This window comes from Mustela lutreola, chromosome 2 (assembly GCF_030435805.1).
Source record: "Mustela lutreola isolate mMusLut2 chromosome 2, mMusLut2.pri, whole genome shotgun sequence".
NCBI lineage: Eukaryota > Metazoa > Chordata > Mammalia > Carnivora > Mustelidae > Mustela > Mustela lutreola.
The window spans coordinates 52,920,925-52,936,342 of NC_081291.1; the positions used below are offsets into that span (position 1 = coordinate 52,920,925).

General features: G+C 44.4%; 1 protein-coding gene across 1 annotated transcript in view; it reads left to right on the forward strand.

Annotated features, from left to right (window-relative positions):
• SLC6A11 (solute carrier family 6 member 11) overlaps nucleotides 1-15,418 on the forward strand; it is a 127,265-nt gene that overhangs the window by 91,755 nt on the left and 20,092 nt on the right. Inside the window, exons 7-8 of the mRNA XM_059161737.1 lie at nucleotides 4,211-4,314; nucleotides 9,540-9,664. Coding sequence (XP_059017720.1) covers nucleotides 4,211-4,314; nucleotides 9,540-9,664 — 229 coding nt within the window. The remainder of the gene's footprint in view (nucleotides 1-4,210; nucleotides 4,315-9,539; nucleotides 9,665-15,418) is intronic.

Consider the following 15,418-nt stretch of genomic DNA (forward strand, 5'->3'; position numbering starts at 1 on the left):
TTGGTCAACTGTTATGAACATGCAAGACTCCAGGAAGTATTATTTCCCATTAGCCTTGCCTAAGGAACCTACTAGAGAACAAACTACAGGCAACCAAACTGCCTGGAGAGGTATAAACATAAGGACTGGGGGCAGGGGGTGGGGAAGCATTAAATTTATCGTTACCTGTAGAACTCACAGTTCCATGGCTGTCAAGGAGATAATGCAATTGTACATTCTGATCATGCAGATATAGACAAGTATTAAAAATTGGGAAATTGTCTTTCTCTGCTTGAATTATTTCACTTAGCATAATCCCCTCAAGTTCCATCCAAGTTGATACAAATGGTGACAACCATTTTGAGAAAAAAAAAAAAGGAAAGAATGGACTATGTATGTGAAAAATAGAATAAATTCACATATTGCCTTTACATATTAACTAGAAACAAATGAGTATTTCTTCTAATTAGATGCTAGAGGAAAGGGACGGAAAAGAAACTGAGACTACTGGCTAATTTCAATATAGTTGGGAACCAACCCTCGGTGTCTCAAAGGGGGAGGACTCAAAGTATTATATGAAAGTATTGATTCAATGCTAACCATCAGAATAACAGTGACGGGCTTTTTACCATAGAGGTAGAACAAGAGGGAAAAAACATTTGAGAATATATCCTCCTCTCACATGAACCTCCAGACCCAAGATGTCCTTTCTCATCCTTTCTCCAGTGTTTAAAGTTATGCCTCCATCCAGACAGCCTTCTCTGATTGTTCTAGCACATGTTAAGTGTGCCCTTCATCAACCACTCCTTGGTACTGGCTCCTTTTGCCTCTAAATGTCTCCCCTTTTCTCACCAAAAAACAGGGACACAGTGCTCTATATAATTGTATAGTACTTCTTTCAGATTATGCCACAGGGTTTTGCATGCAGAAGGCCTTCAGTAAGTGTTGGTTCATCAGTAATTTGGAATTGATGGAGGGATTTGGGCTTCAGCCCCTGTGTTTTTCTATGAACTTAACATTGATACTAGTCAGAATTCTTTGAGTTTTGAAGTGACAGCAGTCCTATTCAAGTTGACATAAGAAAAAGAGGAATTTATAGGCCTCTGAAATTGAAATGTTTTAGGGTAGGATTCATTTCAGGTATGGCTGGATCCAGGTACTCAAGTCATTATACCAATAGCAGCCTTTCTTTGTTCTACTTTTTTAAAGATTTTATTTATTTATTTGAGAGAGAGACAGTGAGAGAGAGTATGAGAGGGGAGAAGGTCAGAGGGAGAAGCAGACTCCCCGTGGAGCTGGGAGCCACATGTGGGACTCGATCCCGGGATTCTGGGATCATGACCTGAGCCAGAGGCAGTTGCTTAACCAACGGAGCCACCCAGGCACCCCTCTTTCTTTGTTCTAGACTCTTCTTTCCTCTGCATTGTTTTTATTCTCATACAGGCTCTTCCCTCATGGTCAAGGATGATCCCCAGCAATTATAAGATTAACATCTCCAGGAAAAAAAGATGTGTCCCATTTGCAGTAGCTCCGGTAAAAGTCCCAGGATTAAGTTTCATTGGCTTAGCTTGCATCATATGCTCATCCTTGAACCAATCACTATGGCCAAGACAGATGCTTTTGTTGGCCAGACCTGGGCCGTGTGAACACCCTTGAAGCTACATTCCAGTGGAGAAGAGGGGCTTTCCCAAAGGAAATTAGGGCACCGTTTCCTGAAAAGGGGAGATGGATGCTGGGTGGGCAAAAACAGCAGATGTCTGTTTTAGTGTTGATGTTCAGTGAGAAGACTGCAAGGAAAATTCCCACAGAAGATCATTCTTCGGGGTCCCAACTTTGAGATGTGTGGATGGAAATCTCTCTGGTGTTTTCAGAGTCACAGAGGGCTTGTTTACCATGTTTTGGGTGGAGAGGAACCAATTGCCATGGGGCCCAGCCACGATGAAGGAGCCAGAGTTCCCACAAGTTTGGTGGTTTTTCTCACTGTGGCCCACATGCTCAGCCAGAGGACAGTGAGGGATCTGGGAGGAGGGACATTTAATTTGCAGAGGCATTTTCAGGAAGAGTAAGGGACTCGAGGAACAGGGCTCGACTGAATGCTGAACGTCCTGCTGAGTGGCTCCTGTGATCTTGTCTTCTGTTTCCTGGGTTAGCATCTGTACTGTGTTTTACCTTTCCTTATGATTTACTACTAGTCTTAGATTAGAGATTCAGTGAAAGCACCAGTGCCCTTGGACACTAAAATTCTTCCCTTCTCCAGGCAAAATACCTCTGTTTTCTTCCTCTTGGAGATTTGAGTACCTGGTATATAGATCATTACCCTGGATTGGGTTAAAGAGAATCCACTGAGGTAGCAAATGGGGAAACTGAGGCAGAATGGGTGGACTTGAAAATGCGTATGTTTCTTTCCTACATATTTAATACTTTCATCTGCACTGGACCCTTCAACATTTAAGCATCCTTGAGTTTCTGCCATTAAAAAAAAAAAAATCTCCCTAAATTACACTACCATTATCTATCTCCCAACTCCCCTTCATGGCAAAACTTCTTATAAAAGCTTTTTTTTATTCCATCTTTCCATTTCCTCCTCCCCATGTCTCAGTCCACTCTGATCTGCTGGCATCCCTGCCCTACGCGCACACACACACACACACCCCATGAAAGAGCTCTCCTTGAGTTCCACATCAGTTCCAAGACACTCCAGTGAGGGAGAAAAATGTATTCATTTCTTAGGTTGAAAAGCAACATTATGATCTTCAATTTTAATAAGTATTTGTTGAATGATTTAACCAGCTTGAACTAATCCAGGGTACAGTGACCTGTACTGTTATTATAAAATCCCTGAGAGAGGAAATAGAATTATTTTGCCTAGAGAAGGAAGAGTTCTAGGATCCAACGGGCACTGATGCTTTCTCCAAATCTCTAAAATGCTACCATACAGAAGAGAAAGGTGTGGTCTGGATGGTCCCGGAACTAAGAACACCTTCAGGAAGGGGGATTTCCTCTCATTTTCAGAAATATTCTAATGGACAGAATTCTGTAAAGAAGAAAGAACCACAACAGGATATAGAGAGTTTCCTGTCACTAGCAGTAATCAAACAAACTATTCTGTCAGGAGTAGTCAGAAGAGAGTCTTGTGTTGGATGGGAGGTTACCCCAGAGGACTTCTAGGTGGTCTCCATGGACCTGCCTTTACCATTCCCAGCTGTGTGGCCTTGAATAAGTCATGCAACTTCTCCATTTCTGTTGCCTCAGCTGTAAAAGGGGGTGCATAATAGCACTTACCACAGAGGGTTGCTGTGAATATCCAAGTGCCATATCGCACAGAGGGCTCAGCACCGGTGCCTGGCATGTAACAAGTGCACAATAAATGTTAGTGGGTATTTGTACTTAGTGCAAAGCCTTGTTCTCTAGATGACACCTGATTCTCAAGCTTCAGTGTCATCAGCTGCATTTAGCTTTTAGCTATGGATTTTCCTTGGAGCTGAGTGCAGAGAGAGCTTGGGGGAAAGTGCTAAAGAAGCCATCATAACTCCTGGTGTGCATGTCGTGCTGTCAACAGCAGTTTTTGCCAGAGAGGAACCTGGAGACTAAGAAAGTGGTTTCCGTTATGTACCACATAGGAAGCCTAAAATGCATCTGTTTTGAAAGGTGAAAGATATAGGTGGGCCTCCCCCTTCTCCTATCCCTTCCCTGCCACCTCTTAAGCTCAAATCAACTATGCAAATATTTTCCTAGGGACAGAATCCTATGACAGTTTACTCATGGTATTCTTAATCGCAAAGATAAGCAGTCACTCATTTTGGCTTAAATATGCCTTAGCTTATGAGCTGGGTCCCACGAGCTTCCGTTCCATATCACAGGAATCCTCTTAACAATTCTGAGAGGGTAGTTCATTCCCCAGTTTGCAGATGAGGGGACTAAGCCTCAGAGAGGTTAAGTAGCTTTTCCAAGGTCACATAGTTGGAGCAAGGACCTAAACATCCAAATTCTTGCTGTTCAGTGAACTGTTATCCATAACCTCTGGAAAATTCTGGAATTAAGGACATTTGTATTTAATGAAGCAGTCTCCAATAATAGAACTCTTAAAGCACATTCCCAAGAAGGTTAGGAAGTTTATATTTTTGCTTTACCTAGACTTTTTGGAGGACAAGGGAGGGTGGAGGATTTCCAAGAATGGGGCCACCCCTAATCTGACTTCTCTTCATGCTGACTTCTTTGTGCCCTCCTGCAGGTCTGGGTAGATGCTGGGACGCAGATCTTTTTCTCCTATGCCATCTGCCTGGGTTGTCTGACTGCTCTGGGAAGTTATAACAATTATAACAACAACTGCTACAGGTGAGCACTTCACAGCCCTACCCGCTGTCCACCAAAGCCCTCTGTGCTGCCAGGCTAGTTCACGTTTGTCTTCCCACTGTGTGGGGCCAGGATGAGACAGATGGCTTGTTTCTTAGACTCTCCCTGCCCCAGGGTCACAAAGTGGGCCACCTGAGGAGCTAAGAAAATAATGAATGTGATCAGAGTACATTGCAGGCTAAAAGCAAGTCCACTCCAGGAATTTTGTTCCTGGCCTCCATCCCACCCTGTATGGCAAACGTTTATCCCAGGGCAGGTAAGTGACTTGCCCACAGTGACATAGCTAATAAGTGGCAAAACCAGGACTTGAACCCAGATCTGGCTTTGTTCTTCTGTCTTCTGTTCAGAAACCAGCTCCCTGCCCCCTCTCACTTGAATGTAGGCTCCTCTCCTCTTCTGTCCCCATCTGGAATGGCCAGTGCCCCATCTTCCCCCACAGCCTTCCTCCCGGGCCTCCTGCATGTGGCCACACCCAGCACTGGGAAGGGAGGTGCCCAAGTTCGGGCCTGAGCCTGACACTGTCTGGCCCTGGCTGCCTGGTTTCTCATGCCTGCAGCCTGATTTCTGCTCTGAGGCTGAGACGCACTGAGGGCCAAGAACCCACCCAAGGTCCCCTAGCATAGCGGTGCATGATTCACATGCAGATGGCACCCTGAGCACTAGCTCTAGGCCAGTGGTCTGTTTGCTGAGGTCTCTGCACCCCTGCATCCAGTGCCTGGTCATGGTAGGTAGCTCTTTGGGGATTTCGTACCTAGTAACCAAATAACTCGATTGCTCTGTGGCTCAAGTGAGATCATGCATTTGAAAGAACATTTAGCAGTGATAAAGTTCCTCCCACATTATCTCCAGCTTCACATAGCAGAACCTGGACTCTGGCTGAAGTCTCCCGGTTTCCATCCCAGGACTCCCGTACATCTCTCTGAAAGCTAGCTTCATGGTCACTTTATTAATCCATTCACTAAAACCATGTGCATTGTGGCACTCCAGAATCAGGAGTGGCACAGCCTCAGTCTACAGAGTTCATAAGTTGGGGAAACTGAGGACAAGGAAGTGACAGTGGGCAGGTCCAGCATGCTGTAAGGAAAAGCCATGGTAGAATCCAGTGTGCCGCTAGACAGCAAGTTCTGTTGTTCCTGGGGGAGCTTGGGCAGAAAGGTATTAGGTAGGGCTGGACAGAAGGATGCTGGAGAGGTGGTTGACCATGCCAGGTTGTTCATAAGATCCTCTCTACCTTCCACGCATTCACCGAGAGGCAGGTCTGAGGGATGAGAGGCGGAGCACTGTGAGCCACTATAAGGACAGTCACCATGGGCAGGAAGCAAAAGGCACTGGGACAGGGAGAACAACACAGCAGGCCTTTGGTTTGCATTGAATGTGACCCACTTGGGATGTTAGGGAAGATTGCTGTTTGTCTACGGCTGTCACCCCGTCAGCAGCCAGCACTCAGCATGAGCCCTCCGTGCAGGGCACTGCAGAAATCATTTGGTCACTGCTCAGCTGTCAGTTCTGTGAGGACACAGTCTGGGTCTTCTTGTTCCACACTGTCCCTCAAGCCTAGTACAGTGCCAAATGATGTGTCAGGAAGCGAGGAAGGAGCCATCTGTTATACAGATGAGGAAACTGAGGCCCAAGAGTAGGTTGCTTGGCCAGTGGTGGAACATGTCTTTGAACCCAAGTTTTTCTGGTTCCTGCACCCCTGTTCCTCACTAACAGGGATGGCCAGTTTTTTCCCCAACAACTGCAGCTGACAAGAATTCGGCCAAGACCGCCCTGTCTTCAGGCTGTGTTCTGGGGCCGTAGCGACTGTCTTCCCCACCGAGCATATGCGTAAAATATGCTGGCTGCCACAGTTCCCTTCTGCTCTCACATCCAATAGGCAGGTTATTCCCCCTCCCTGCGGCAGAAGAAAGCAGATGATATTGCAGGTGATATTGCAAAATCTGAAGGCCCGTTTTATTTCTATTTCCAAATTGTTCTGCGAGAAGATCTTCCCAACTCAGAGGGAGTAAATTAGTACCCTCTCTTCTGACAGCATAATAGCTTCTGGAGGTCTTCAAAGCCCAGCTCAGCTCCTGCCAACTTTAAAGCGCTTGTTACATAAGCTTTCACCTAGAAGGTGCCCTGCAGGAGGGAAGTGGAGGGATGGGGAATACAGCAAACCAGGTGGGGGCAAATCCTCACTTCAGAACACAGGCTGCTAAGCCCCCTCTTCTTGCAAGTGCAGGCGCTCTGAAGACTGGGGTGTGGGACGCAGTGCTGGAAGGGACCTCAGGTCTACTCAGTGCTTTACTGTGCTTCTGTGGTGTGAGGCAGTCACTCGGGAGACCTCTGGGGATAGATGGGGACTTTGCAATAAGGGATATTTGTTTTTCAGCAACCACATGGATACCCACAGATAATTGTCCACGAGTCAAGATCTGAAAGTCTTAATTCTTGGGGGGTGGGGGCTTTGTTTTTGTGCAGCTCCTGGAAGATGCATGGGTTTTAGTGTCTGAGATAAATGGATGCACATTCCATCCTCACCAGTAGAAGCCCCTGAAACCTTAAGTATGTGTTTTTCCTCCCTGAGTCTTGAGATTCAGTGACACAGTGTTCAAGAAACCCCAACATAGGACTAGGCACATTGCAGATTCCGGTTATACAGGAGAATTCCAGAATGTAGAAGATACAAAGAAAGCACTTTCCTCACCAGGACCACCTTGTTTCTCACTGTTTGATGAGGCAAGGTCAGGAAATGAGCATGAGGGAACATCTTCACCCTGACCTTGGGCATAAATTTCCCTTTACCTTGCCTGAGTTGCATTTCCCTTTAAGGAGAGAGAAATCAGGGGCACCTGGGTGGCTCAGTGGTTTAAAGCCTCTGCCTTCAGCTCGTGTCATGATCTCAGGGTCCTGGGATTGAGCTCCACATCAGGCTCTCTGCTCAGCAAGGAGCCTGCTTCCCCACACCTGCTTCTCTGCCTACTTGTGATCTCTGTCTGTCAAATAAATAAATAAAATCTTAAAAAAAAAAAAAAAAGAAGAAGAAGAAGAAGAAGAGAGAAATCTGGCTTGCAGATAATCTTCAGATCTGCCAGCCCAGCCCTCACCCACAGTGCCAGAGGAGTTCTTTAAAGATATCTGTAATCAGTCACTCACTGCCACAGTAAAGCTGTGTAACAAACAGACCCCAAAACTCAGTGGTTTAACATGACAAGCGTTTGATTTTATTGCTCACAAGTCTCCTGGCCAGCTGGGGAAGCCCTCCAGTGGGCTGTGAATTGGTTGGGTTTGGCTCCAAGGTGTAGGCAAGCTCAAATCTGCTTCATGTGTGTACATTGTGGGGTGCAAACGGCAAGGACAGCAGCTCCCCTGGGGAAGTTCCTTTCCTTGCAAATCACAGAAGGCATAAAGGACAAGTTCAGTCACATAAGCATATCTCAGACCTCATTTGTGTCACATCTGCTAATATCCTGTGGCCAAAGAAAATCATGTGGCTAAACCCAAAGCCTGTGGGGCAGGGAAATAGACTCATCCCTAAGGAAGAAGGTAGGGGGATATGACTACTTGCTAAAAAATTAATAATCTGTCATAAGGCCCAAGAAACTCTGTTATCAAACATTTTGTCCTATGGTGAGATCGGGTCCAGAGAAAAGAATTGCAGGGGGAAGTGGAGCCCATGTCTCTGGACCCCCAGGGTAATGCCTTCTCCAGTATGCCCTTGATCCTCAGAGTCATTGCAAGGCAACTGGGTATCACAGTCATCAACGTTAGTGTAACCTTTGGTTACATTACAAAAAGTATGCTGTCGGGAGAAGAGGAGGTGAGAGTCCTGCTCTGTTCTTGAGTCTTGGTCCTGGGCATGGCGCTTGAAGAGGGGTCAGACAAGCTGGAGTGTGTTACAGATCACTAGCAGGATGAGACAAAGCCATGCTCCTCCAAATCCCTGGTAGGAGAGGAAACCAGGGAAAGCAAGAGAGGAGTGATTTCCTGGGAACTCAAAGCTAGGAGGCAGGAGAGGCAGGATGAGGATCTAGTAAAGGAACTGGGACAGTTAACTGAAGGAGCAAAAAACTCAAAGGGGATGTAGGGCCACTCTCTTCAGATCTCCCAAACCTGAAGGAGGTGTAGGCTGGTAGGAAGGGCAGAACTAAAACTCACCAGAGAAGGCCGGTTTGGGATGAACACACATGAGGAAGTTCTTAGTGCTGTAAGCAGCACAGGAGGGCCAGCCAGGGGAAAGTGCCATGGAACCAGGGCACAAGGTTTGCTAGGGTGTGAGCCGAGGCAGCCCTGTGGTGGCATGAGCCACCACCACCATGGGGACACCCCAGAGCCCTACCTCAGACCAGAGAGTGGCCAGATCCTCTAGGAGCGCCTCCTGGGAAAGTGTGGCATCACAGGTGCCCTAAGCCTAACTGGCCAGTGCCTGCAGCCAGCAGCTGAGAAGACTCTGTGATTACCCTCTGTGGCTGCGTGAGGATGCCAGGCCTGAGGAAGGAGAGGCTGGGAATTGTGGGTTCTGCCTTCGTCTTGGCAAAGCCCCATCATTTGCTCTCATTTCTCCTGGGCTGCAGCTTCATGCTGGTGCTTCTGCTGCTAGGCCCCTCCCCAGGGCAAGAGCCAGGCACTGCTCTGATAACCCCTCCATGCGGTGTCCAACCTAGAAGGGTTGCTACCTCATGGGAACTGAGCCATGAGGGCTCTGAGGCACTGCTCCAATAAACAGTGTGGCGTGATGGGGTGTCTCCTCCTGAAGCGGGTGGGAGATTCTAGTGTCAAGTCCATGGATGCTCCCCTGACTGAGAAGCAGCTGTTTCTCAGAGGCCTCTCCTGCCCTCTTAGCTTTGAGTTCCCAGGAAATCACTCCTCTCTTGCTTTCCCTGGTTTCCTCTCCTACCAGGGATTTGGAGGAGCATGGCTTTGTCTCTAAATATCTTCTCAGTAGTGCATTTTCTCACGTGCTAGCCTTTCTTCCTTCCCATCCCTCTTCCATGCTTCTGGTCCATAGCCACCTTATCTTCTAGAAATGCAAGAGAAGCTGTGTGACCATGGGCCAGCCACCTAACCTCCCTGAACCACAATGGCTTCAATAGGCATATGGGGCTGTCTGTGCCCACCGTGCCCTGCCTGCTCCACAGGATGGCTATGGTGCTCAGAGAGAATGTTCGAGCAGTGTACCTGTTCCTCCCACTCTGACCTCAGCCCCTCTCACTGCTTCCCCACAGGGACTGCATCATGCTTTGTTGCCTCAACAGTGGCACCAGCTTCGTGGCTGGCTTTGCCATCTTCTCAGTCCTGGGCTTCATGGCATACGAGCAGGGGGTGCCCATTGCCGAGGTGGCAGAGTCAGGTAAGTCTGCCAAAGGCGAGGGAGGCCTTGGGGGACTGGTGGGTCAGGGTGCAAATATGATCTGCCTCCTCAGCTCATTCTTCTCCTGGATTCAGGTCTTAGAAGGTGGCCCCACCATCCATCCTCAAGCTAGGATCGTAGGAGAGAAACTGTGACACCTCCTCACTCCCATATCCAAGTCATCCCCAAGTGGTATAGCTTTTGCTTCCTGGGTGTTGCTCCACTTCATGTACTTTGCCCCAGCAACACTCTCCCCACTAGCCCAGACCCCCATCACTGCTCACCTACATGATTGCAGGAACCTTCCACTGGCCTCCCAGCCACCACTACTGCCCCTTCTGTTCCACGTGCAGACTGGCTTTCAAAATGCAAATCTGAGCATTTCTTTCTCTGATCAAAAGCTTTTCTTAGCTTCTCACAGTGCTGGATTCTTAGCAGGGCCCCAACGCCATCGTTGCCCAGCCTTTGTAGCTTCTCCACCCACATCATTCCCTCACCCTCATGCTGCCCTGCTGTGGTGGTCTGCTTTTGCAACATGGCTTGCTTCCTCCTACCCTGGGGTCTTTACACATAATGTTCCCTCTGCTTGAAGAATCTCTCTCCCTTCCCCTCATCTAAGATGCAGAATCATGATGAATGAGACATTCTTAAGTATAGATTGATGTGTGTTTATTTCAAACCCACTACAGACAGAGTTATTGTTGCTAATGTGATTATGCAAAATGGTGAATTACTCTTGCCTTGATTTACATGGTGTTTGAATTCTAGAAAAATTCAGTGTGTACTTTTTTTAAAAGTGTGAAAATAGTTTGTGTTTTTATGACAAACACATTCTAACCCCAATTAAGTCTAAAGTTTTTCACCCCCAAGAATATTTAGTAGAACAATTTGCTGAGAGTAACACAGGTAGCTTAGCCTTCTGGCTCCATCTACTCCATGCTAGTCATGCCCCAACTTATTGCAACCACCCCCAGGCACCCCTGGGAGCCACACTGCCTCTCTTGAAAATGCTGGTCTACAGTGTCCTGTTTGGTGTGGCATGCACAGATAGGGAAGCATCCCTCTAACCCACCAAAGCTGGCAGAGTGGGGTATCTGGACATCAGAGCCGGTGCATGGCTGCAAAGCTCTTCTGTGTGACCACTCAGGGTCCCCCTTCCTCTGGATAATGTATGCCAGAGATAGAGACAGTCCCTGCTGAGCTCAAGAGTCCAGATCTAAACTAGAGAATATTAGTATGACTAAAGGTCTCACTCAGCGAGTGCTGGCTCTGGGCAGGAGCAGTCTCAGCTCAGCCCTCCAACATTTGCTTCCCCTATTTGACAGATAAAGAAGCTGAGGCTCAGAGCGGTGAAATGACTTATGTAAGGTTATACAGGCTGGAAGGGACATAGTTGGGACTTACTACGGGCCATCTGGCTCCAAAGCCCGTGCTCTGACCATGCCATCCTACTGCCCACTGTGGTCACCTGACACTTGACCAAACATCCATGCTCCTTCCTGGCATGAAACTACATTGCAGCCCTGTGAAGAGAGAGCATTCTCTACAGGAGGATTGCCTTCTCCAAGAATCCATTTCCTCCTCCATAAAATGAATTTCCTAACACCTACCTTAGGTAGTAAGTGGAATAAGATATCTGCAGCACTATTTTTTCTCTTTATATTACCTTTTAAATTTTATAGATGAAATTGAAAGAGGAGTCATAGATGGAAAGGAAAACAGCCAACTAAAAATAAAGTTTGTTAATTTTTTTCCTAATTTCAAACTGAAAGCATATTCATAGTAGAAAAATGTAGAAATCTTAACAAAGGAAAAACTCTGCACTCTGAATATGACAACACTTTGGGGTTCTCCTGTCAGGATTTTCCATGCATATATATCCATACTTGTGGTGTTGGAAACCAGATCAAATTATCCTTGGTATTCTGTAGGCTGCATTTTCCCATTTACAATAAAGCACAAGGAGCTTTCTGCCTCCATGAACAGAGATCTCAATCATGAGTTTTAATAGTTATGTGGTCTTCCATTGGATGGATGGATGGGTCGTAACTGATTTACTCTGTCCCACTTTGTCAGGCTCTGGGGTGGTTGTTTTTAACACTCTACCTCACAAACTGCTCACAGCACCTCTGCAAGGTAGGCTTTAAAAGGTCCTGCATTGGTGGCTGTGCAGAGTATGCACCACAGTCCTGCAGAGGACACTCTTCACATAAACAGCAGCCCTAGGCTTTCGAACCATGCCCACTGCAGATGAGGACCCTGTAACGCAGAGCTTGAGTTACCCAAGTGGTTCACCCCAGTTTACACAGCTCATAGGCGGTGCAGCCTGGCTCTAGCCTTTTCTGGTTCATCTTCCTGTGTTGCTTCTTGTATCCAGCAGGTAAATCTGCTCTGTGCCCCTGTTGGGCAATGTGAGTCAGGCTAAGATTCTCCTTAGGAGTCTCTGCCAATTGGAGAAATTGCAAGTTGCAAGTGAATGTGTAGCCATCTCACCTTGCTCAGAAGGACCTCGGCATGCTTTCTGATGAATGATTTTTGGAAGATACCTAATTAAATGGCAGAATGTTCAGTGGGATGTCCCAGCATACCTGGAACCTGATCTAGGAAGGCAACATGCACTTGTCACAGGGCTCAGATTTTGTCATGCTATAATCCCACCACTGAAATTTGTGGCCCTCACCCACATGTTCCTTGGTGTGTTTCTGTGATTCTTTCGTCAGGTACGCTCTCCTAGAGGTTGAAATTTTAGACAGCTTAGAATTGGGTCTTGCTTTTTTATACTGTCTTGATTATCCATGTCTTTTAATTGGAGTATTTGTTTTCATTTTGTAAGTACTGATGTGGCTAAGTCCTAAATTCTGTTTCGAGGCAGAAAATGTCAGAATGATCATCAGAAGTGGAAAGTGTCAGATATGTGGTAGCAGGATTAAGTGATATGTTGTTAACTCTAGGTAGACTTTGATGGGTTATGGATGCATATTGTTGGCCCAGCTGCTTAGAAAATAATAATAATAATAGGTAGAGCTACAAAGCTTAGAAGAAATAGAATTGAATATGTAAACATATTGATTAGCCCAAAAGAAGGCAAGAAAAACACAACAGAGTAAATAAATGAAAACCCCCAAAATTCAGAAGGAACAAAAACAAAACAAATATGAAATGGTAAACTTACACCTACCCGTATCTATAATTACATTAAATGTAAATGGGCTGAATACTCCAGGTAAAAGGCAGAGATTATCAGACTGAGTAAAAAAGCAAGACTCAACTGTAAGCTTTCTAAAAAGAGATACACTTTAAAGACACAGACAACGTGCAAAACAGAGGGAAAAGACATACTCACCAAACAACAAGCACAAGAAAAGTAGCTTTGGTACACTAATATTAGAGTAGACTTAAAGTCAAAGACTATTACTAGAGATAACAGGGGGATACTTCATAATGTTTATAAAAGCAGTTCATTTGTAAGCTATCTAATTTGTAATGTGTTGCTACATAATGACAGACATTTAAATTACATGAAACAAAAGCTGAAAGACTAAAACAGAAAATAGACAAAGCTATAACCAAAGTTGAAGATTTTTAATATCCCTTGCTCACTAGTGTTAAAACAACTATACAAAATATTAATAAAGAGGTAGATATTGGAAAGCTACCAATGACTTGCCGTGATTGACATTTATAAAACACTACACCAAACAACTGCAAAGTACAATTCTTTTCAAATGAGCATGAAGCATGCACCTAGATAGGATATAAATTGAGCCATAAAGTCTCAATAAATTTCAAAAGATTGAAATTTTAAGGTATATTCTCTGACTACCAATTAATTAAATTGTCCATAACAAAAATATAACTAGAAAATCCTCAAGTATGTATAAACTAAGCAACACATTTCTAAATATCCCACAGGTCAAAGAAAACTGCATGGTAATGAAAATACAACATACCAAAATTTGTGGGATGCATTTAAAGTACTTACAGACAAATTTATAATTTTGAATGCCTAATTAGAAGGATTTAAAGTTTAAAAAAATTAAGTTTCTATCTGAAGAAGCTGCAAAAAAAAAAAAAAAAGTATAAATTAAACCCAGAGTAAGTAGAAACAAACAAATTTGTAAGACACACACAATACAATTCCAAAGCCAAAATTTGGTATTGAAAAAGATAACAAAATTATAATTCCCTAGCAAGACTAGTCAAGGAAAAAAAAAACATGAGAAAACACAAATTACTAATATCAGGAATGAAAGAAGAGATATGACTACAAATTTTACAGACATTAAAAACAAGAATAGGAAATATTATGAACAATTATGAAAAATTATGAACAATTTCAAGTTAATGTATTTGGTAATGTAGATCAGAAAAATCCCTTTAAAAATATAATTTACTCAAAATGACTCAAGAAGAAATAGAAATACTGAATAGCTCTATACTTTTAAAAGACATTGAATTCATTATCAAAAATATTTCTAGCAGGAAAACTTGAGGCCCTCATGGTTTCATTGGTGAATTCTACCAAACATTCAAGAAAAAATAATATCAATCTTATACTTTTTAAAGTACACTCTTATACTTTTTAAATAGTCTTTTAAAAATTAGCGGAAATAAGACATCTGAATATCTGAGTATGGTGACAGCTGTAATCCAGTTTTCTCTCCAAACAAGAACAAGAAGGGAAAATATATTTTATACAAAACCATGTCCCTGCATAATTTGAAGACAGGAAATGTTGAAGCTACAGATAGCTCTAACAAAAGGAAAAATTATCAATCCAGGTGCACAATTCCTCCAGCTACCACCTATGCCTTCACAGCTGATAGGGCAAACTGAGAAAAACTGTGGGAGAGACAGAAGACAGGCTGGTGAAGGGACCTAAAAATGATTTGGAGCAATCACCAGAAAGATTAAATCCACTCTTAAGTCTGAAAAATGCTGGAAAAGATCCAGACAAATCCCTTAACTAGGACAACGGAGAAAGGGTTCAGTGTGTGATTTAAAGGGGTAGGGACCATTTATAGGAACAGACACAATTTAAAGGAGAGACCATTTGAAACACAGAACTTCTGGGGAGAAAAAGAAAGAAAGATGCACCCTTTAATAATTAGACAGTGAAGAGAAAACCAAAAAAAGGAGATAAAGTCCTGCAAAACAAAAGAGAACTGTTAAATTAGGGTGTGGAATGGGGAGATCACCTTCCCTCCACCATCAACACAAAATGCTGTTAACTACCTGGACTGAATGCCTGGGTGGCTCAGTGGGTTAAGCCTCTGCCTTTGGCTCAGGTCATCTCAGCATCCTGGGATCGAGCCCCACATCGGGCTCTCTGCCAGTGGGGAGCCTGCTTCCCTCTCTCTCTGCTTGCCTCTCTGCCTACTTGTGATCTCTCTGTCAAATAAAAAAATAAAATCTTTAAAGAAAAAAGAAAACTACCTGGACTTTGTCATACTTACAAAAGAGGGCACTATTAGTTGGGAATATTATAAAATACCCAAGAACATGAACATGAACATTAGAAAACTTAAATCCTTGCAGAACTACTGCAGAAAACAGGCATGTAAATTCCCCACATATCAATGACCATGAAATCAACCATAAAATAAAGCAAAATTATGTATCAGCACTCCAGACAGAAGTAAATATACCTGAACAAGCATATGAGGATGTTGGGAAAAAACATCTTGAACCTGGAATTTTATTTTTTTTTTAAGATCTTATTTATTTATTTGACAGACAGAGATCACAAGTAGG